The following is a 22,567-nucleotide window of genomic DNA, read 5'->3' on the forward strand; positions in this document are numbered from 1 at the left end:
CCAACACCGTGCATACACCAGGGAAGAGAACAGAAATGGTCTTAGATTCAGGCATATCAGCATTCCCCGGTGTCTACTTCCCTGTAGTCTAGGAATAGATAGACAAGTTTGTAACAGGTAGAACTGCCGTATCCACGTATACCTAGACCGGACGACTATATCACATAAGGCCGTCAAATTCCAAGCTGAAGATGACGTCAGTCACGAGAATATATAGGCTTACGTGTACCTACGTCTATGTTCCTCAGATGAATATATATATATATATATATATATATATATATATATATATATATATATATATATATGATAAGAACTGACATGTATATGGGAATCAAGACTTTACGTAGGGGGCTGCTGGGTGGGGAAACATTATTAATTTTCTGAACGAGGGATTCTTCAGGAATGTCACAGGCATATTGATAGGAGAACTCACATGATGACCTCCTTGAAATGAACACCTTTTCATCCTTAGACGAGTGTTTAATTATTTACAATCCTTGTTTTCTATAAAAGCAGGATATGCAGCAATTTTTTTCAGTGCGAGACTCACAAATTTTTACCATCGCAATATACATGTTGTTCATAAACGTCCTAACCTGCAGCAAAACAACATGCAGGCTTCTTTAATTGCGGTGTGAAAAAGAATTGATAACAAAAAAAAGCCATGCAATATCACACCGAAAGTAATTGCCAGATTTTGAAAATAATATAAGCTTTGATGGTGATGAAATCCCTGTTGTCGCCAGCTCGCCGGAGGTATGCAAGCTTGTGTGTTTAATTGATCGTCACTTTTGCCACATTCCGATGTCCACTGTCATTTGCACCTCAGCACGGGTTTAGTCCCTTTGACGAGTCGGGTCTCGCTGAGTACGCGGGAGTCACATGATCGCTGAATGAACGGTCTCGCTACAACATTCAACGGTAAACCCTATGTCGCTAATACACGCGGATAACAAACCAGGCCGTGCCTTGTGCTTTCTTCTAACCACTGCCTGGCTTGCACATGTACAGTGATTCTCTGTCAAACGCCAATCGTGTGACATGTCAACCGTCAGAAATGAGATGTGATCGTCTACAACTTTAAGTAAAAACTTCCTAGCGCTGTTTATCACTGATTTTACCAGTGTGTCTTATAAAATCGTTCGGGGAAATTTACCGCTGCTTTTCACGATGCCTTGGGGAAATCCGTGCCGGCTAGCGCTAGTCTTTCTAGGCGCAGTCTTGTGTCTATTTTCCCCTGGTGCTTTTTCGCAGGAAGGCGGAATATACCAACCGCGTTTGTCTTACATATACTGGAATAAGACAAATCCCAGGTAAGTACTTTTTTTTTATTTCAGTGCACACTCGGGTGATTTTTGTCCATTAATTTAAAAGAACTTTGTTGTCTTTTTGAACAGCCAGCATTTAATTAGAAGCAGTCTGTGCTATAAAGTTCTGATGTGTCGATATCTTTTTTTTTTTTTTTTTTTTTTTTTTTCCCCATCGAGGAAGCAAAGATGTTCATTGAGTATGGCAAGACTTGCTAATTCCATTTTCAGGTGGAATGGATTTTAGAGAGTTTTACTTGAAGTCAAAAAAGCTAACAATCTTCCCCTTTACATCACGTATGTGTCTTTGCAGAGATATGTCGAAGAAGAAGTGACATAAGTGGGTTTGGATTTATATGTAGCCCTATGTTCGTGGATACATGTAGCCTATATCTTGAGTATCACTGTCTTCATTTCAATGACTTGCACACATCACTGCTCTTGCATTGCTCCAAACTCTTGGTATAAACACGTGTACATATTTTTTGTTTTATCCACAATACATGTTTTTATCGGGCCCCAAGTTGGATTATGAAGGCTTGCATGTATGTATAGAATTAAGGTCTACAGAATTAATATGCATATGAGAAGGATAGAGAAATGCATAATATAAGTCTAATACATGTAATTGTTTTTCTTCGCTTCTCATCTCATATAGATGTACATAACTGAAAATAACATGACAGCGGTATTCTTAAAATGTTAAGATATTACAAGAAACAGGCATCAAGGGATCTGTACATGTGTATATTGCATTAATGTTTCTTCCCATTCCAACATTATTAATACACTGAGTGGCTCATTTGTAACCGGATTATTTCGGGATAAAGCATTCAAATGTTATGTCTTAAAATAACCTCTGTCACCCGTTTTCTGAACATGGCTTATGTGCATCACTGATTTAAGACAGATTGGCTGACCTGCAAGTGTATTAATTTCTTAAACATCTGTGTGCTAAATGAACCGAGTGTGTTGATGAAGTACTATACATTATGTGTTTACCTGTTCGCATAGGGTACACCAAAGATATCTTTGTTTATGGACTAAAAGTATGTCTTTGCCCATCATTTTTTCTGTGTGTACTTATTACCTTTTTCAGGTCGTAAGATAGACATCTTTTCTATATGTTTTAAGCCATGATTTCAAGCGGTAGCATTCTTGTGACTCAAAAAATGTCAAGATTATAAATTTGTGTTATACAAAGCAGGACGAAATTCAACACCTTGTTGTATGCCAAAGGCCAAGTGAAGCTATGTCATCTATTGTCAGCTAGCCCTACCACATGTATACAGCTCAGCTGGTGCAGTAATCACGTTTGCAGTTCTCAACATTTTTAGCTCTAAATTAAGAAGGTGCAAGTTGTAATGTCACTTAAGGTGGCAGTTTGTTTATCTCTAAACGGTGAGTAACATGTATTCACATGCAATCATGTTGTTGTTTATAATTACCTGTCCCTCTGTGATTGAAAGCAAAATTGGATCAGTCTTAAATGTAATTTGAACTGGTAATCCTAATCCGTCTTAAGCCAGTTAGCTTACCATAATCCATCAGACCCAGTATTTCATGTAAGATATGTTAGACATAAGGTGTGTTGGTTTAAGTGTTTAAGCAGGTAGAATTTACGTACTGGGAATTATATAAGCCACAGGTGCAAAATGTACCACCTGTAATTAAGTTTCGGGTAAAACTGTGTGGAAATGTTTTGCTTGACCTGAAGCTGTGCAAAACTCCAGCATGCTGAATTATAGCTTGTTGTAAACAGTTAACCATTAAAACAGTTAAAGGTTAATTAACCTGTCTTATCATACTATAATTGTTAGACTGTGAACTCTACTCTGTACATGTACATGTGGTATCTTAATACAATAATCAGGCGTGCTTTATTAAGAAGTTGTAAAAATAACTGTCAGCTCTATGGATTAATGGAGTGTTGTGTAATCTATTGGCAGAGTGACTGACACTTTCATGTAGCCATGAACTTGATTAATGACTCAATCTCATCGCCATATTGTGCTGAAATAGTACTTATCAGTAATTCACATCTCAATATGGGTATATGCATGTACTTTTGTTACGTGTCAAATAAATTATCCCTTCATTTTTGTGAATCAAGAAGAAGATCATGTGCAGTTGCTGAAATATTGATACTTATATTGGTTACAGAATGGTACTGTCACACACTGAATCAAGCAAGCAGTCTGATTGGCAGAAGTAGTGAATCAGTAAATCAAGTAGAACATTTTTCTTTTCTCAAATTTTCTCCACACATAAATTCTGTAGCTAATATCCACTAAGCTGGAAGCCATGAAAGATAATAGCTGCATGCTTTAGTTGTCAAGTTTTGAAAACATCACTTTAATCTGTTTTATGCAATATCGAGAAAAAGGAATGAAAACAGATTTTTGCTGAAGGTACATATGTAATTATTACTTAAGTTCTGGCACCATTGAGGTGTCCATCAAACTGAGAGATATTCGTCTGTCCTGTTCTCTATATACTGTACATCAACAGGGCTGAAGTGAAATAAGATAAAGTTTGTCTGTGGTCGGGATTGTTTTCTGAAAAGCCCGTCCTAATCTTCATCTGAATCTAATGTCTGCACTTGGCAAGTCTGTCTGATAAATCCAATTTAAATTAATCACAAATTTAAAGGACAGAAAAAAGGGTGAGGGAAAACACATTCCCTTTCAGTTTTAATCCTTGTTTGGGTGTGATAAAAGTGTGCTGGCACATATGTATAAAAACTAGTTGTGTTGAAGAAAAAAAGAAGGAAAAAAAAAAGCCCAACAAAAACAGAAAGGTTAACTTGAGGGGAAGACTCAGGGAAGGAAAACAGTTATAATCCCGTTGATTCAGTAATTAAATACCCTTTTATAACACACAAGGTCAGCCAGGATTCATTTAGCCAAATCTTTTGGTCAAAGAAACTGACCCTAATCTGTTTAATGTAAACCCAGGCGGTTAACAGTAGTGTACTTTAAGAGATTATAGGCTTGTTCTGGTCATGTATGGAGACTGGCAATGTACATGTACTTGTAGTTTATACACACTGTAAGCTTTAGTACACCCTTTAAGCCCCACCCACTCTATTATCCCCCCCCCCCCCCAACCCCACCAAACCTGTCCTGTGGTGCTGGTATAGATGATAGAAACTGTCATTGGAAATCAAGTCACACAATAGCTACAGACTCTGTGCATGCTTTTGTCACTATTCATTGCAGATAAGAGTTCAAAAGCGGCTTGTAGCATATAGGTTTTCAGCAACATTATTGACTAAACTGACATTTGTTATAAGCTATCTTCTCAGCTGTATGATTTAAGTGTATATGTGTACACATCTTTTTGTCACTCGGTATTCTGTGTTAAATCCTTAGGCTAGGGTTCGAACCCATGTTTAGCTTCAATCATTATTTGTCAGCAGTCTGACCATAAGTTTTATATTGCTTATAAGGCTGGACTTAATTTCGTAAAATATTTTTGTCACTGCTCTCTAAAGGGAATGGTTCAAGCCCACCTCAGGATATTCCAATTAGTTTAGATTTTGACCATATATACACATGCACACATTGTAGTTACATGTTTTTTCAGATTTTCACACAGGCTGAATTAAGACAGGATATGATATGTCTTAGTCTCGGCGTTTTATTTACTTTTGGTCTTCACATTTGGTTTGTGTATACATTTGGTTTATGCACTGAAAGTTGGTTGCCACTGGTGCACACATAGATTACATACATGTGTATATATTAGATATGTGTACAGGTGTATTGGTGACTAACACTGGTTATGGTGCCAGTCACTCCCAGCTGCTCCCTTCTCAAATCCTTACTCACCAAGCTAACCACGATCTCAAGCTGGCTTCTCTAAGCTGAGCTCTTCCTAACCATTTGTTCAGAGTTCACACAAGATGGGAGAACATGTAGAAGCTATAAGTCTCTCTGCTTTCTAATTGGTTTGGCACAGCTGATGTCTTTTTAGCTGTCATATAAATATCTTTGACAAGAGTACATTTGATATATAAACCTGAGTTAGGCCGATTCAGGGTCTCATGTTGAACTAACTGTTCTTCATTGAACACAGTCCTCTATGGAGCACGGGTAATCAACATAGGTTAAAAAAAGTCTGAATTTTTAATACTAAAATGCTGGGATAGACATATCTGCTGTAGAATAAACTCAACCAAAGTACATGTATATTTGGGAAACAGATTTTTTACGCAGAAAACTCAATTAAACTAACATTCATGTACTTCTTTTTGTGACCATGTTAAATAACTCTGATGATGATTTGCTAAAACTGTAAGATTACATCAAAGAAAGATTGCATTTGATATCAGTTTATGTCTAAAATCGCAGGACATTTTTTGACTCTAGGATGGATCACATGGACGCGTATACTCTGTAGTTCTTCTCAGAAAAATGATTTAATTGATAGAAATAATGCATCTGCCATTTGAAATAAGCTGATTGGAGATACTAGGTACTCCCCCCCCCCCCCAGAAAACCATGGTTGTACAGGTAATTCCAAAAAATTCTTATTTTTATTTCACAGTGTTTATAACTTGCCTGAAAGAGACAGAATTATGCAGATTTCAGCATATGTGCAAATATTCTTGCGACTTTAACGCAGTGACATGTTTTTGTGTAATAACTCGTTTGTCAATATTAATTTTTATCGCTCTTATAAGATTAGATGTTTTGTTTCACAGCTGAGGCACGAATATTTTTATTTGTTTCACACCTGATCCTTAATTAACCCCAAGCAGACGACCAATATTATACGTAACTGGCACCTCAACCCAGGTCTGTTTATTCAAATTATTTGCATGTTTGAGTGAAAAACAGGTAAAGGTGTAGATGGATTGTTTAGGCTAGATTACAGGTCTTAAATAAATTAGAACTTGACTCTGAACACTTTTCATGTGGACTCTTTTCCAAAAATCCACACAGCCCTGCTCAGAGTTTTATTGCCACTGGCATCATAATTTATCCACAATGTATAACCGGTTTTCCCGCCACTCTCATAAACATGTATTGTTTGGGTTCACAAGAGACCCTATTGACACAATTGCTAAGAAATAGTTGATTAAATGTTCGTCAATTTTTGCTTTGTAAAATTTTGGAATTCATGTACACTCTTTCTGCACTTTGAGGCGCACTAATGCTTGGGAAAGTAAATCCCTAACAGCTGTCTTTCTTTTATTTTATTTTATTTTATTTTTAATTTTTTTTTTTAAATTTGACATGACTGGAGCAAAATTTCTACCACATCTACATGTACGTAATAGTGTTATGTAAAATTAACAAGAAACATTGTAGATACATGTCATTCTTTGATTCAGTTTTACATCATATAAAGTTGTCACATTCTGCTGAAGTTCATATTTAGGTTTATCTTTAGTCATAATTTTTTATTATTTTTGTTTATTGCTTAGGCTTGAATGGGTGAAAAGTTGAACGATATAACCTCTCGTAATGAGTTGAGGCAAAGTGCATGTAGTGAGGTATGAACAAAGCAGGGAAGCTGTTCATAGCAGCTTTTGTCGGTGTCAGAAACATATGGATAAAAAAAATACTGTGGTTAATTTAATAGCAGTCATATACTGTGTCGCTTAGTTGACACACCCTTATAGTCCATTCCTTTGAGCTTTTCTTTATCATAATTGAAACATTCCAAACCATTTTTTTTGTTTGCTTTTAATTTGAGTTCAACAAAATATCAATTATATAGTCATTGTCTTGGTAAATCTAGTTGGAAAATTGACATTTCTTTTCTGTTCTGCTGAGAAAAAATTAAAAAAAATAAACATCTGCTTAATTGTTCGTTAATTTTTGGAACAGATAGATATGCTAAGAACGTTTGACATGCAGAATAAACTTTGTTGAACAAAGTTTATTAATGTTTGTCCCTGGTGAGCTAGAAACTAGGAAAGGGTGCTGTGAACTGATAAAACTATGCTTCAGTATATCAAATTAATTGAATTTAATTATAATTTAAATGATCAGATGTTTGAATTTAGGATTTCAGTATTCATTCCTGTCATAGCTTTGCCTTGCTTTTTCGTATAATATGTATATAATATATATATTAATACATATATGTACATATCTATGTAACTCAACACTACATGTAGCATAATGTACTGTGTGTTAGATGAAAGATAACACATTTACTTTGATGTAAATGACACAATATTATGACCTAGGTGAAACGACATAATGTGTTACTGGGACTGTTTTAGGTGGGAAACTAACAGGATAATAATCGTCCTGGGGTTTTATCTGGCAGTCATTACTGAGCTCATAAACCCCGTGTTAAGGCTGACCTTTATTGTTAACTTAGGAAGGCAATACAGTGCTAGTTTTATAGCCCTTAGGTGATGTCTGGGATGCTGCGAAGTGTGTAGCTATCTGTTCTCAAAATATTGTGAATTTTCACGCGCTATGTTTTCGTAACATGTGTGAGATAATGGAAATGTAATAAAATTTCAGAAAACTGAGATGTCATGTGAAATCTTTCTTTATTTTTACAATTGTAAATAGTACTTGATATTGATTAAAAATTACAATGTAGGATCTTCTGATTATATTATCCATAATATGTTATATAAAATTATCAAGTTTTTAAAACTTTCTTTACAGTTTATTTGTTGATGTTATAACTATTGAAACTCACTAACATTAAAACAGTAGCTGGTACTTTAGATACGTACTGCTAAGGTTTAAATTGGAAGGGTTTGTGTTCTTAAATGGTATGAAAGAGGACAGAGGAGTTAGCTGAAGTTGTTGATACAGTTTTTGGTGAGGTTCAAACACAAACTTTTTTGTATTATCTCCAAATCAGGATATGTTTATACCAAGATAAGGTTGATATGACCAAAAGCTTTAACTGTATCCAAGTATAGGTCTTAATGATTAAAGAAAAAAAAGGAAGAAGCCTTTCTTTGAAGTTGCTTTTATGCAACACAGCATTCATTCATTTCTCCACTGGTTTCACCTGGACATGTTGAGATCTACTGTCTACCATGCACGACATGTTTTGTTTTTATGAATGTGGCCAGTGAAGGGGTACTAATTAAGATGGTTGCAGTTTGAGAGCAGACAGATGCAGGCTGGGAGCAAGGATTTGTTTGACATGTTTGCCTAAGGCATAAGGATCACGCACCAAAGAGGCATCCAAGGGGGGGGGGGGGGGGGCGCTCTCAAAATTACATATTTGTTGACAGAGGACATGAATTAAATTTATGAAAGCTTTTGTGAAGGTTGTGAGAAACTTGTTAAGTTTGTACATGTATATTTATGTATACATGTATGTTGTGTGCATTTATCATGGTGAAGACCTGTGGTGAACTTGGAATATTTCAAAAACCTTCAAATGTGCTTGTTTATCAATTACTTCACATCAAACGTCATACAATAAATAACCCATTGTTATCTGTTATAAAACTGAGCTCTTGATGAAATAATTTCATGCCTTGAATTGTTTTGATTGAGTGAGGAATGATTTTTTTTGTACATGTAGTTATGCTGATGTAAACTAAAGTTTCATTTTAATTGCTAAGTGTACTTAATTGTTGTAGCTTTTTTGGGATATAACTGGTCATATTGACCAGTCACCTCTCTGTGTACTATTCATTGCATACTTCTCAAAGACATACATTTCAACCTTGTCTTAAGCTTATATTGCAGTATATATACAGTATGGGTTTCAACTGGAGCACACATGGCAATTTATGCTTTTTATATATGTAACACTCAATTTGTCATAAACATTTTTTTTGTATCCCTGATTCAATCTGACATCAAATATGTCATTCTATCAGTATGCTTTACACAGCACACTTTTTGTTGTGAATTTTAACCAGGTTACCATAAAAAAGCTGAATGCCTTGATTGAGTTCTTTGAAATTCGAGCATGTAAGGTAGAGATGATACGAATTCAATCAATAAGAGGTTATAGATATTCCTATAAAACGTATCAAATTTCCTCCCTTTTTTAGTGAATCGGAATAATACAATCTCAGTGTTGGATGAATAACAGAGAAATTTCATCTTCGCAGACATGGTTTCGCTCTTTAGCCAAATCTTGCGTCCTTTGTGTACTTTAATCTAGTTACATGAACAAGGGCAACAAAGAAGTGTCATCTTTGCGAGTGCTTCGGAGAGCTGGCGCTCGATCTTGGCACTGGGGAGGCGTTTCATGTGGCCTGGCGCCCACTACATTGTGTCCTTTCCTTAGCAAACATTACATCACTTGATACGCGGCAAACATTAGGGAGACCCCTGTCAGCGCACTGACTAGCCACAGGGCCCATGTCATGTCATGATTTGTCATGATATACGTTTGCCACTTTGTTTGTTCTCCATAAATTATGAAATGATATTTTAACAGAGACTATTTTAGATTCTGAAATTTTTGCGTGGTTCAAAGTTACTGTTTAAAACAGACATATGTTAAGGATGTTTTTTATTTAACATTTAATGTTTTTGGACAAAACAAGAGTTTAATTTTCATTACTAAATTGAAATTTTTTTTATGCCTTCATTTGACCAATATCTATTTTTTTTTTCCGTTTTTTTTTTTCGTCGACAGGACACAAACATTTTGTCATTCGAGAGGTCACAGGAAAGTATGCCCTCAGATTTGTCCTGGAAGGTACATGGGATAAGCAGCTTAAACATGTTCACTTGTATTTCCCTCCTTTCTCGTGCAGGACAAAGACTTCCGTTTTGACTTTGGCTTTACAAAATTTTCCAGATAGGCTGGCTAAGATCTCCATATTTTGGCAGTTTAATCTTATAATCCTCTCTGTTAAGGCAGCACTGGTGTCGCACGCAGTGGCCCACCTGTGTGCACTTCAAACTTGTTGCAGGTAAATGAGTATGTTTGTCAGTACAGCCATGGCTGCTAACTGGTTCAGGCTCTACATGTATGCAGTGTGATCAGGTGAAAATACGGAAGATGTTTTAATTCAAGTTATATTGATGTGGTACAAAATTTTCTTTGCTTATACATGGAACTTATGACACGATATGATAAGGAACATTAGCTACATGTAGCATAACGGGAACTTATGATAATTAAAAATGGATATTATTTGGTATGTTTTATTACCGATGTATCTAACAAATTTGCATGTTATGTTAGAACTTTCATGAAGAGTCACATTTCATTATTTAAAAAACACACAACTGAGCACACATAATACATGTATATTTTGAAGTTATTGAAACGACAAGTTTCATGTTATTCAAATGAGGGTAAAGATATTTTACTGACTGATTATTAAATAATACACTTCTGAATGGTTTGGGTTTAATTATTACCATATATAATTACCTGTGCAGACCTTCTTTGGCAAAGTCCAACAAAAAAATGAGAACAAAATATCTGATTATAGAATACAGGTTTTGTTCTACATGTAATTGCTATTGTGTTGTCGGGAATACTTGCATGTATTCATAAATGAGGAGAGTAATCTTTGGATTGTAGCATGTGCAGTTGGATATATATGGTATTTTTTCCTTTTTTTCCCTCCCTTTCTACATTTCCTATCTGGTATATGCAGTGTACATGTGTCAAGTCCCGATAGATCCTGTCTGATATGATATACATATACCTGGCCTACCTGAGATCATTTTATGGTATTTATCAGTAACAGCTGGCTGCGACATGTTGCTGTACTGGAAACAAATCCAATGAAGTCCAGGTTAATAATGGATTGCTTGTTTTTTCCGTTCGCTTTTTTCCACAGCTTGATCAATTGACAAGCTCTGGTGCATCTACAGGGGAGACAATACATGAGTAAAGTTTGTGAAAAAAAAAAAATAAAATAAATAAAAATCCACAAAAAAAAAAGCGAAAACAGTTTGAAGGATGTATTTCCTGGGAGTTTCGAGTCTCATCATGTACAAGAGCATAATTTTTTTTTATCAGTCAACATTTACTGGCAATCTGCAGTGTAAAAAGATTCAACAGGTTGGCACTTGTGACAAAACTAACGCTTGGTGAGGTAATGACACAGCAACCTTTTTTCCAAGAAGAGTTTGTCAACAAATGTGTCAGTTCCGTTTGAAAACTCTGATTTCAAGGGAGTCAAACCTAAACACATGGTTTTTTAAAGTCTTTGTGCTTTTACCAGATTTCCGTATGGGGTATAGTGTCAAACAAATTAACTGTCCTAGTGAAAGTCACGCAGCTGAAGATGGGCCCTGGAGAATAGCCCATTTTATACGTGCTTGCGACTGAAAATATATACAGAATCAGAAGAAAACGAAATTTTACCGATGTTTTAAGCTTAATTACAAACACTGAAATGGTCAGTTCTCAAGGTTTAAATCAAGCGGTCTTTCAAAAGAACTTTATTTGGCAGATGGCTGTACAATAAAGCTGTTTATTTCTCAAAGATCTACGATTTTTTCCTCAGTCAGATTCCAGTTTGCTGTTCAAGTGAAGATTTTACCACCTCACCTTTATTTTAAAATGTCACCCGTGTTCTTGCTACTTATTTCTCGTACCTGTCACATGATTTGACCTTACTGGGTTTAATTTTGACATGGAGCGTAGTTTTTGGCTTGCTCCCTGTCGAAATTCTGCAAACAACTGGAGTTTAGTTTTCGTCTAATTCCCTGACATTTTGTACACACGTTGAACTGTTTGCTCTAAACACCTTCATGAGTTAAGGGGTCTCCTTGTTTCGGGAGTGAAATAATCCCCGACGCGTTCGTCCCACCGCTCCGGCGCATAGGCTAAATTCCATTATTGAGCCTACAAAAACATTCTGATTGATTTGGAGAATTCTTTGCAAGCCTTTTCCTGTTTACCTCCCTTATTTCATATTTAAGTGTCATCTTTTCATAGAACGGCTTCCTTGGTTGCAACAGAAAATAAAACAACTGGCCGATGACATTTCCGTTTTTTTTGCGTGTTTTTTATTTGTAGACTTTTGCAAGTATTATTGAAAAATTTGCAGAAGTGAAAGGAAAATAAAGCCTCTGAGTATTACACTATATGCATGGTCACCAGATACACAGATAATCATGTACACTTATATTGAAGTTGAGCTGTTTTAACGTACATTAAACACACACAGTTGCATAAAAAGTTAAAAAAAGAAAGAAAAAAAAGGAGAAAATGCTAAACCGGAAGCATGCATGTCTGATGTCTTTATAATGGAAAGTTCAGGGTTTCGGAGAATCTGAGTGGTTAAGTCACCACAGCCCTTGGATTGGTTAGCTTGCATGCTGATCTATAGCATATCTGGTCAATACTCAAGATTATACCATGGCCCCTTTAAGTGTATAATTTAGGAAGGTATCGATGTAGGGCTATATCCCTGTTGTCACGGATACAGCTTCCCCTGTGCCTCTGTCAGCGACCAAGGTGCGAGGGTATTCACATGCAGCCTTAGCACAGCCAACAATTGACGTACTTTGCACACAGGGATCTATAATTCCCGGGGGTGACTTGAAAAAGCGCTTAATTTCGTAAACTCGTGTGCATGACTGAAGAAATAGATTTCCTCGACACAGTGACCAGACGTCAAACGCTCCCGCGATCATCGCTGCAACCTTTCACTTCTACCCTCAATCCCCGGCCTCACAGAGTTTGTTTAACTGGTTGCAGACCTCCTCAGTGAGCTATTTAGAGTTGTTGGGCTTATGATTTTTTTAGGACTGGATGCAAATATTTGCGGATGTTTCTAAAAACTTGTCCCATATTTTTATATAGGAAGATGAAAGGGTTTTGAACTGTGTCTAATTGGTTGGAAGCATTTCGCTTTTTCAGTTGTACAATTTGAAACGGAAAAATCGGCTTAATAGAAAGACATTGGATAATAGAGAGAAAGCAGAAAGGATTACCTGCGCTTTTATTAAAGTCAGGCAGGTTAAAGAGACTTAACATAAACTGTTTAGAATTCAAAACCAATACACTATGGGTGGCAGGGCTGGTGGAAAGTTGGTACACGTGGATCCAAGGATGTCTACAATCTAAATGAATGGAGAAAGCCTGAGTGTATGTCTTCATTTCTGCGTGGGCTGTAAAAAAAAAACCAGAAGATATTTCTTTAGTTCGAAATTCAAGAAGCTATATATACCTTATTTACTACATGTTGTTTAATGTTTGCTTGATCTGAAAGAAAATTAAAGTGGTAACTGCTAGTATTCTGATGTGCATTTTTTGGGACTGGTTTTGAAAGAATTTTGGAGAAAATGTAGAAATTGGAAGAAATAAACTTTCAAAAAGCTGATGAACAAACTTCTTATTCCTTGTTATTCTATATAAAATTATATGAGGACCGCCCATGGAGAGATTCTTGACTGCTTTTTTATGAAGAGTAGCTCGTTAAGCCTCTAGCACTTCTTGACTCGTGAACACCATCGCCCTTCACAAGGCGGCTTAGATACGTACCTGTACTTCTGGCCGCCTAGATTTGGTGAACAGTCAACACATTAAAAAACTGCCTGTTATCAAAAAGCCGTGTTTTTGTGGGCGGATATATTTAGCAGAAAGGGCGCTGAATTTGATGCTCTCATCTGGAAAGGTGTTGCCTATTGAAGCCCTGACAAAGATGAGCTTGTCACGCTGGTTGTTGGTTGCCATGGATGAGCGATTTTGGTGAAAAGCATATACTCCAGAAGCGCGCCAGTTGGACCGTCGTCTCCATTGAATCATTGTGTCTATGAAATAAACTCATGGCATATAGTTTGGAGCATGCTTCGTGCCTTGTTTGTGCAGACTTCATCATATTCAAGTTACTTATTCTTGGTATAGAAAACAAATTGCTTTGTAAAGTCTGTATGATTTGAGAAGTCCCTTTGACTAAATGTCAGACCCCATGATTTACCTCAGCTACTGAACTCATCTGGACTTGGTTTTTGCCAATAAAGAACAGAACACACGCTGTGCCGATCACACTATAGACAGGAGTTCATTGGGTGTGTTTGTCAGATAAAACGCCTTTGTAACTTTTTATGTGGTTATGGGGCTAAGCATCAGGAGATATCTCCAAAACAGTTTTTTTTATAAAAAAACACAGTTTTTATAAAATATAACTTAACTGTCACCAAGCCCCATTCTCCCTCATACCCCTCCCACCAAAGAAAAAAAATTGCCAGAATTGTATATTTTAGATGAGTATGAAATTTCAAGATATGATTCATAGAGGTCCATATAGATACGGTATACTGTGCAGCTTTAATAAACCTTTATTTATTTATTTATTTATTTATTTATTTGATTGTTTTTGTACGCCATATTTTAACAGACCTTTAAGAATGAGTACTCATATAGCTCATGGACGTTGTCAATTCTTTGATAACGTTTAATTTAAACATCGAAGGTTCATTTGAAAAAGTTAACATGAAAGACAGGAAAAAAGATCATATTTGTATTTTTGTGCTGTTTAATCTGAGCATTTCGCAGATTGCATCCAGCTAATGCGATATTTATGAGACAAAATGAAGCCAGAAGAAATCAAACACAATATGACAATATTGTCATATTTCTGATGAGTTTAATCAAAGTTGAAAGTGGACGTTTTTTGAAGGTCTTCCATCCTTCAGCTAACAAATTTATAAGGATTCCCCCTTGCTGGAACTCAAATTAATGGAGAGAGTGAAAGCAGAGAGGAAATCTGATATCTTAAGTTTAATCTTTGAGATTACTTGTATACCATGGATTCCTCTCCTAGTTCTAAATGCCAAGCATTTCTGTAAACTTCTGTTGAGCTCTGTATATACATGTATATGCACCATGCAATAGACTTCTAGAGATACGTTCTTCCCCAACATTTCTTGGTGGGCTTGCACACGAAATATCATTAAAGTTATCGTATTTGGTTTGAGATATTGCATGTCATCAAGTAAAGATGATAACAAGTCGAAGATTTAATACTTAAAACAACCTTAATATTTTACTTTCTTTTGTGATAGTGATTAAAGTATATATGTACACGAAGCATTTCCGTCTTCCAGTTTTCTGAGTTGTGTCGCCACCAAAATTTCAAATGATCAATCACAAAGTCGAATTCACAGTCAATCTTGACTTTAGCTCAAACCTTTGAAGTTTATTATGCATTGTTTGGAGTTCAAACTTTAATCACATAATGAATATTATGCCACGACAAATAAGTTACATTCTGAACTTAAGCAGTGTGCTGTATTTTGAAATTATGATCTTAATTTTACTCACCTGCCAAGGGTTTATGTACTTGTCAACCCAGGGCCACTGTATATATGCTTTGATCAGGTGAGGTGTCCAGAGTGCTTGTTGTCTTTAGCATCATGTTGCAGTGAAGCAGCATGTGAAGAGGCCTACATTGAGACTAGCCTCGTTTAAGATAAAGACACCATTGTGATTTTATGGAAATACAAGGTTAAATCCCCCATCATGTTATTTTTTATTTTTTCAATAAATTTCCTCTTAAATCATAATGGTAGAATATGATGTCTAAATGACGTCATTTAGGAATGAAGTGACAAAAAATTTGATTTGTGAAGTTTTGCCCATGCAAGGCTTCAGATTTCTTGGAGATGATTGTTTCAAGGCAAAATATGTGTTTTACAAGCTGAAGTCATCAGGCAGGCTTAAGTTACATGTACATCATCAGGTGTTTCATGTGCACAGCTAGACTTTGAACGAGTGCATAAACTGCCTTCCCACATCCTAGGGATTCATGACCCAGAATAAGGATTCATGATTGGTCACAGGCTGTTAAACGCACTCATAAAACTTCCTGGGCTCGCTGAGTGAGACAACATAATATTAATTAAGGCAGGTAAGCCTGTGATAGCCAGGTGAGGTATGGCCACGCTACACCTGTCAAAGCTTCAGCTGTCGTTAAGACAAATGCCGGCATCTTACATTTGAACTGTAGCGTGATGATGCATTTCCACAGATATTCTTCAGCTGGTTTTAATTGCTGCGCAAGCTGCTGGAAGACATTATATTAAAATCTTTGCTTTTTAGCTAAGATCCATTCGATTGGAATATATTTGATGTGTGTTAGATTGCAGGGTCATATTTAAAACCCAGCTTTTGTCGATGCAAGAAAGTCGCTTTTGTCTGCTGTCTGCAGTTTTTTTATGGATAAGCATCTATTTTAATCTATGCAATTTATTTTCGTGTTTTTGGTCAGCTTAGCACGGCACCATGTTAGCATTCAGCACTTGGGCTTGCAGACATGAATGCAATCAAGATGCAGGCTTTTGTCAAGAAACCTGTCTTATCTAGCTTTAAGCAAACAGGTAAACTGTTTACAGACGTATATAGCACAGGTATACGAAGTGTTAAAAGTCTTTGATCTGCCCTTTTTGTGCACGAAGAAGTCCTGTCTACATGGGCTCCCATCTCTGATAGGAAATGTTTAAAAACTCTAAGCATAGGACTCTCACTTACCTAACAAATTGCCCAAACACAATACAAGTCCTGCATGATCTTTTGATGTGGTCAAGCCGTAATTTTGCGACGTAAGTTTCGGAACAGCATTATACATGTGATGATCTCTGGCTCTCCGGTATTAAACCATTTTCTGAGATTGTACCTTAAATATCACATGAATCTCTCACTTTAGCAACTACCTGTAGTATAACTATAAGATATCTGTTCGTTAGATGAGCCCTTATATGGTTGTTGACTTTCAATGGTTGATTTCTGTGAGAATTGTTTTGGACCAGTGAAGAATGTTGTTTTTATATCTATACATTTTTCCAAAAAAAAAATTATATTAAAGAAAAAATATAAAATAGATGTTTAATTTTGCCCCTATTTCTAATTTTGGTTCAATGTTTTCATTGTAATCATGTAACATACCCCAGCGTACTTGAATGAAATAAACATCCATGTATTAATCCTCACCGAAAATACAAGGAACATGTAATCTGGAAGGCCCTGTAATATTGTGTTGATAAGTACAGTCATCGTCAAACAGGAGAAGATTGAGGCACATTTTATATGCATGCAGTTCCAGTAATGGTCTGATCTGTGTCTCTCTCAGAATGTATTGTGTAAATGTTTAGCAGTGACAGTCCATTTTCTGCAGAGGTCACAGCTAAATATGCACTGTAAAATACTTTTTAATTTCATGTCAAATTGCTCAAACTAGAAAGCTTGAAGCTGGGATTATGACTATTTTTGTATATACTTTATTAATCTTTTTTTCATTTATATTATATAAATGTATCTAAATTCTGCTTAATTAGTATATCAAGTATTTCCACAATATGGCCGACATATGGTATATCCTGTTTCCAGACTATGTAACCCATAAATATCTCCAAACCAAAGTGATGTATATATGTTTAGAAATACAGATCTGTATTAGTCTCCAACATGCTGTAGGGCATAACAGAAAGCTTCGATTTTCAGGTCTAGCTAGGTAAGTCCTCTAATAAACACCTAGATCTCATGATACATTCATCAGCACCGACCTGCCAATTTGCATCAAGGTGACAACACCTCATCAGGAACTAACCTGCGTTAATTGCCCACCAACAGCACCACCCTAGGCATTGGGTTATCACTGGTTGGGTAACTTATGTGTCCAGATTGAACACTCTGGCCTCAGACTTACACTGATCCCACTCTCTGACATTAGACTGTTTACCACACATATACTTAGACTGATCTCACTGTCTGACCTCAGACTGTTTACCACACATGTATTTAGACTGATCTCACTGTCTGACCTCAGACTGTTTACCACACATGTATTTAGACTGATCTCACTGTCTGACCTCAGACTGTTTACCACACATGTATTTAGACTGATCTCACTATCTGACCTCAGACTGTTTACCACACATGTATTTAGACTGATCTCACTGTCTGACCTCAGCCTGTTTACCACACATCTGTTTAAACTGATGTCACTGTCTGACCTCAGACTGTTTACCACACATGTGTTTAGACTGATCTTACTGTATGATAGTACATACTGTATTTCATCTAAAGTTTACCGTGTTTCAAGCATCACATTTTGCTTCATTATGACTGATTCATCCGTCTTATACACTTAACATTATTTGGTGAAGTTTATTTGGAAATTAATTTCCAACCACTAAATGATATGCACGTATGATCTGTTTCATCAGTGCAAGTATTATTTTTAACTATCCGGTCAGCTAGGTGTGTAGTTTATTTCATTTCCTCTCTTTTATTTATGCCTTGTTCATAGTTTTATTGTGAAATGTTTAATTGGTAGATGGAGCCAGTTAGCTTTCTGAAAAAAAAATTGCATGAACATGCATGTTAGGCTACATCAGAGGTGAAGGACACAAGGTCACCTTCAAAGACAAATATTGTTGTTTGCATTTAAATGCAATGAAAAGAGGTTATTGTAAACTTACACACTAAAATCTCCCTTTGAGCTGGTTAATAGTCCTTATAACTAAACTAAGATAGGTCAAGATTTTTGAACATTTGTTCACAGTTTTATTCTGTTACATAGATTTTACTTTTAAGACATTGTGTTGATTCACATCGGTATGCAATAAATCTCTCTGTTTCATGGAAAAGAGGTGAAAGTAATAACTTAGTGTTTAGCTTTCAAGATACGTATAAATGCTCAAGCTTATTGTGAATCTTGTTGAACTGTTTATTTGTGAGCTTTCATTGCAAACAAAATCGTGCTGAAAAAGCAGAAGATTGATACTGTTTATTTTTGGATGATATTGCCCTTAAAAGTGTTTCATGCTCGGGCTGACATGAGGCCGTGTAAAGTCGCTCGGTCTGGATATAAATGTGTGATCGAAGCGAGATGTTAAAGGATATGGAATCTGATTTTTACGATGATCGTTGGAGTGGAAATTGTTATATGGCTGTGCCATAATGATGGTGGTTCCATTCACCCACATCAATCAACTGATGCAGGCTATAGCGCTGCATGGATTTGCAACTTGTCAAAAACATGTATATACACTCACTGAGGATTTCAGGGATGTGGTGGATTGTTGTTATATAAGGTTTTACCCAGTTTGTCAGGTGTTAAAAAGAAGAAGCATAAAAGCTTTGCCTTGAGTTGTTTTGTGTTTCCATTTTATACTTGTTCACATTTTTCTGCTGCAAGTTTTTTTTTTCTCCCCCAAAAATGCACCACAAATATTGAAGTATGAAATGACAACCCCACACTTGCCCCTCCTTGATTCTAGAAATCACCAGATCGATTACAGCTTGTAGGTTTCTCTAGTTCAAGACGTAAATTTCATGGCCGTGGGAAGGGTCCTAATTCGATTACATAGGGAGTAATTTATTTCTTTGCCAATTTTATATCTGATTTTATCTAATTTTTGTAAATTAGTTGTGATAGGTCAAGCGAACGCTCCACGCCTAATTCAATAATGGATCATTGGACACAGAGAAGGTAAAGTGTACGGGTATATATACATGTAGCAGATACTGTTATTTGAAGAACTTAATAGTTTTATGAAGATAAATCTAAGTTAAGTAAAAAAAAAATGTTCAGATCATAACAGAATGGTGCTTTTATCGCATGGCAAAATTTTGAATGAGAAAGAAAGAAAAAGTAGAAAAAAAAAACAAGAAATTAATGGTAACTTTCAAAATCTTAATGAAGAGTCATGTTTTTAATTAAAAAAGAGAACAATTAACCTAGTTTCTAGGGAGTTTTCTTCTTCCTCGTCTTTCATTGTTTCTTTAGCTTGTACAAGGAAACATGAAGTGCATGCAACATTGGTCCCTGGCTAAAGGCTCAAGAGAGCCTTTAAATGTTTTTTATTTGCATTTTCCTCACGTTAAGAATTACTTTTTTTTCTTGCTTAACACGTGCTTTGGGCTAGAGCAGTCTTTAGTTAGCAGAGTGCGTTATAACGTGTGAACCATGCCTAAGATAAGTATGTAGCCTGGAGGATCTGGACACCGAATCGCGTCAGACTAATTGGTTTTCATGCTCGACTGCCATGATGGCCCAAGGATTCTGGGGAAAAAAGGAGGGCTTGTCATAAGCAACCGTAAATCGGAGGACAGTTGAAAATGGGCAGTCTTGTGGACCTGAGTGAGAGTAACAAGACTGGTGGTAGAAATAATGAGTGGCAGGCCTCAGGTGGCTGATTTGGGGCGCAGAAATTCCTCTGATCATTTGTACTCTGCCACCCTTAATTCGCAGAAATTAAATCCCTGCAAAACCATTGGCTAGAATTCCTCTCTTCCAATTTTTCTACTGTGTTCTATAATCAGCTTAAAATTACATTTAATTCGATTTCCAATCTCAAATTAGCTGTAATATTTGGGACATGTCTTCTTGGGTGAAGTAGGCCTTTTATTTGACAGACAAATGACATGTCTGGCTTATGCATTGATAGTCGTCTGTCAAGGTTCATGCTGTGAGGAATCTCCAAAATTTCAATGTCTGCAACTAATAAAAGTATCTGTATGCTATAATTCTCCAACCTTTTCGCAGGTTTGCAAAGTGTTTTTTCTTGCATATTCTGAAGGCATAAGTCTGTGTTGACTGATAAAATTATGCTTTCTGTGAGTCCTGACACTGGCCAACTCAGCCAAAGTAGTATTGTGTCTAATTAAAAATGTGCATAAATTGTATTGAAAGTTGCTCTGTCAGATTGCAATTTGTATGCAAGTTCTGAAATTCAAATGAGCAATATATATTCGTTCATTGTCTTAATTTTATCTTTGACTCTTTATATTTTCCCTCTTTTGTGGTATTTACATGTATAATCAAAGACAGCCGATCCATTTAGTATATGGTGCTATTTCTTTTGTTAATTATTTGAGCTAGTAACTTGAGAGGTAAATGTAGTGAAGCACCTGCATCACATGAATTCTCTCTGTGAATTATGTTTATAGATAATCAGCCATGTCTAAAATGTTGAACAACCCTGATTGATCTACAGACCGAAGATGATAATCTTTAGGAATGCATCTTTCTTAAAAACAACTTTGTTTTTGTACATAAAATCAATGAAAAGAACTGGTTTTGTTACCAAGGTTCCCGTGGTAACCATGTGTTACCATGGGAACAGGTCTGTTTCTCATAGAGAAGGGGGAAATCATATGAGGAAGTAGTTCCTGAAAAACAAATCTGAGAAGGTCCTTTAAATAACACTAAGTATTTTTTTCTAGCATCTTCTGCTTATATAAGAGAAGTCATTGTATTGCTTTTTTTTTTTAGATTTCGAAATGGTGATTTAAGTCTTCTCAAGGCGTTAGTGCCTGGATATGGATTTTTGTTCAGTAAGCTGAATAGAGTCATTATTTTGAGCTTTTTTTCCCTGGGAAGTTGCTTTTGGGCACAAATCTGAAGATATGGCTAGAGATTAATTAGCGAGTAGAGTCTTGGGGAAGCTGAGCTATTGGGGGTCTTCCGTGTTTCCGATTTGGTGCAGGATTCTCTGTAAGCTCTGTTAGCATCGCCCACAGGCCAGTGTCACATACAGAGAATATCATAACCACCTACAAAAGCACTCCCCATGGACGCGACTAATTCCCTCTTGGATCATGGCAGTCGGCGTGACAGACAGATTGTAGCTGCTAGGGTACCGGAAATGTTTTTCCGTTTTTCAGCTCTGTATCCCTGGTAATTCCTGTCTTCGAGAACATCTTGCAATAGCTTGCTTGCATTATCTCATTTGTTTTCAAATCACAAGTCTGATCCATATTTTTTTCCCTGAGTTTTTTTTTAATTTCCACGAAATCAAGAATGTATTTCTGTTGTTCTTCATTTTTGTTTGTTTTGGAATCAAATTTTTTATGATTTGGATAGAAGAGTGTTTTGCCATGAATGTATATGTAGGTTTCATTAATGTTAGTTTGATAGAACATGCTGTAAGAATATTGCTTCTTACCGGTATTACTTTTTATATTACATTATTGATTATCAAGCTGAGTTTCCAATAATCTTTAAGCTGGTGACTGGTGTAAAGTGATCTTCTCTGGTGATGAGTATTCAAAGATCTTTCTGTTGTTGGTGGATGTTCAGTGATCTTTTTCTAGTGATGGGACTATATAATATGATCTTTAAGTTGATCATGGGTACTAGTATTCATTGATCTTTCTTTTGGTAATGAGTATTCAAGGATCTTTCTCTGGTGACAGGCCACAGTAATTTTTCAGCTGGTGATGCGTATTCAGTGATCCTTCTTTTGATGATTTGTATTGAGTGATCTTTCTATTGGGGGTTGGGTGTTCAGTGATTTTTTTCAAGTGACTGGGCTATGTAATGTGAGCTTTCAGTGATGGGCATTCATTGATCTCTATATCGGTGATGGGGCTGATGACAGAGT

The 22,567-nt window shown here is 36.2% G+C and overlaps 1 protein-coding gene across 1 annotated transcript in view; it reads left to right on the top strand.

The window, feature by feature from the left end:
- The first annotated feature begins 934 nt into the window (after positions 1 to 934).
- Positions 935 to 22,567, top strand: part of LOC135467925 (ephrin-A3-like) — a 153,041-nt gene continuing 131,408 nt past the window's right edge. Inside the window, exon 1 of the mRNA XM_064745856.1 lies at positions 935 to 1,316. Coding sequence (XP_064601926.1) covers positions 1,174 to 1,316 — 143 coding nt within the window. The 5' untranslated portion in view covers positions 935 to 1,173. The remainder of the gene's footprint in view (positions 1,317 to 22,567) is intronic.

This window comes from Liolophura sinensis, chromosome 6 (genome assembly GCF_032854445.1).
Source record: "Liolophura sinensis isolate JHLJ2023 chromosome 6, CUHK_Ljap_v2, whole genome shotgun sequence".
Classification (NCBI taxonomy): domain Eukaryota; kingdom Metazoa; phylum Mollusca; class Polyplacophora; order Chitonida; family Chitonidae; genus Liolophura; species Liolophura sinensis.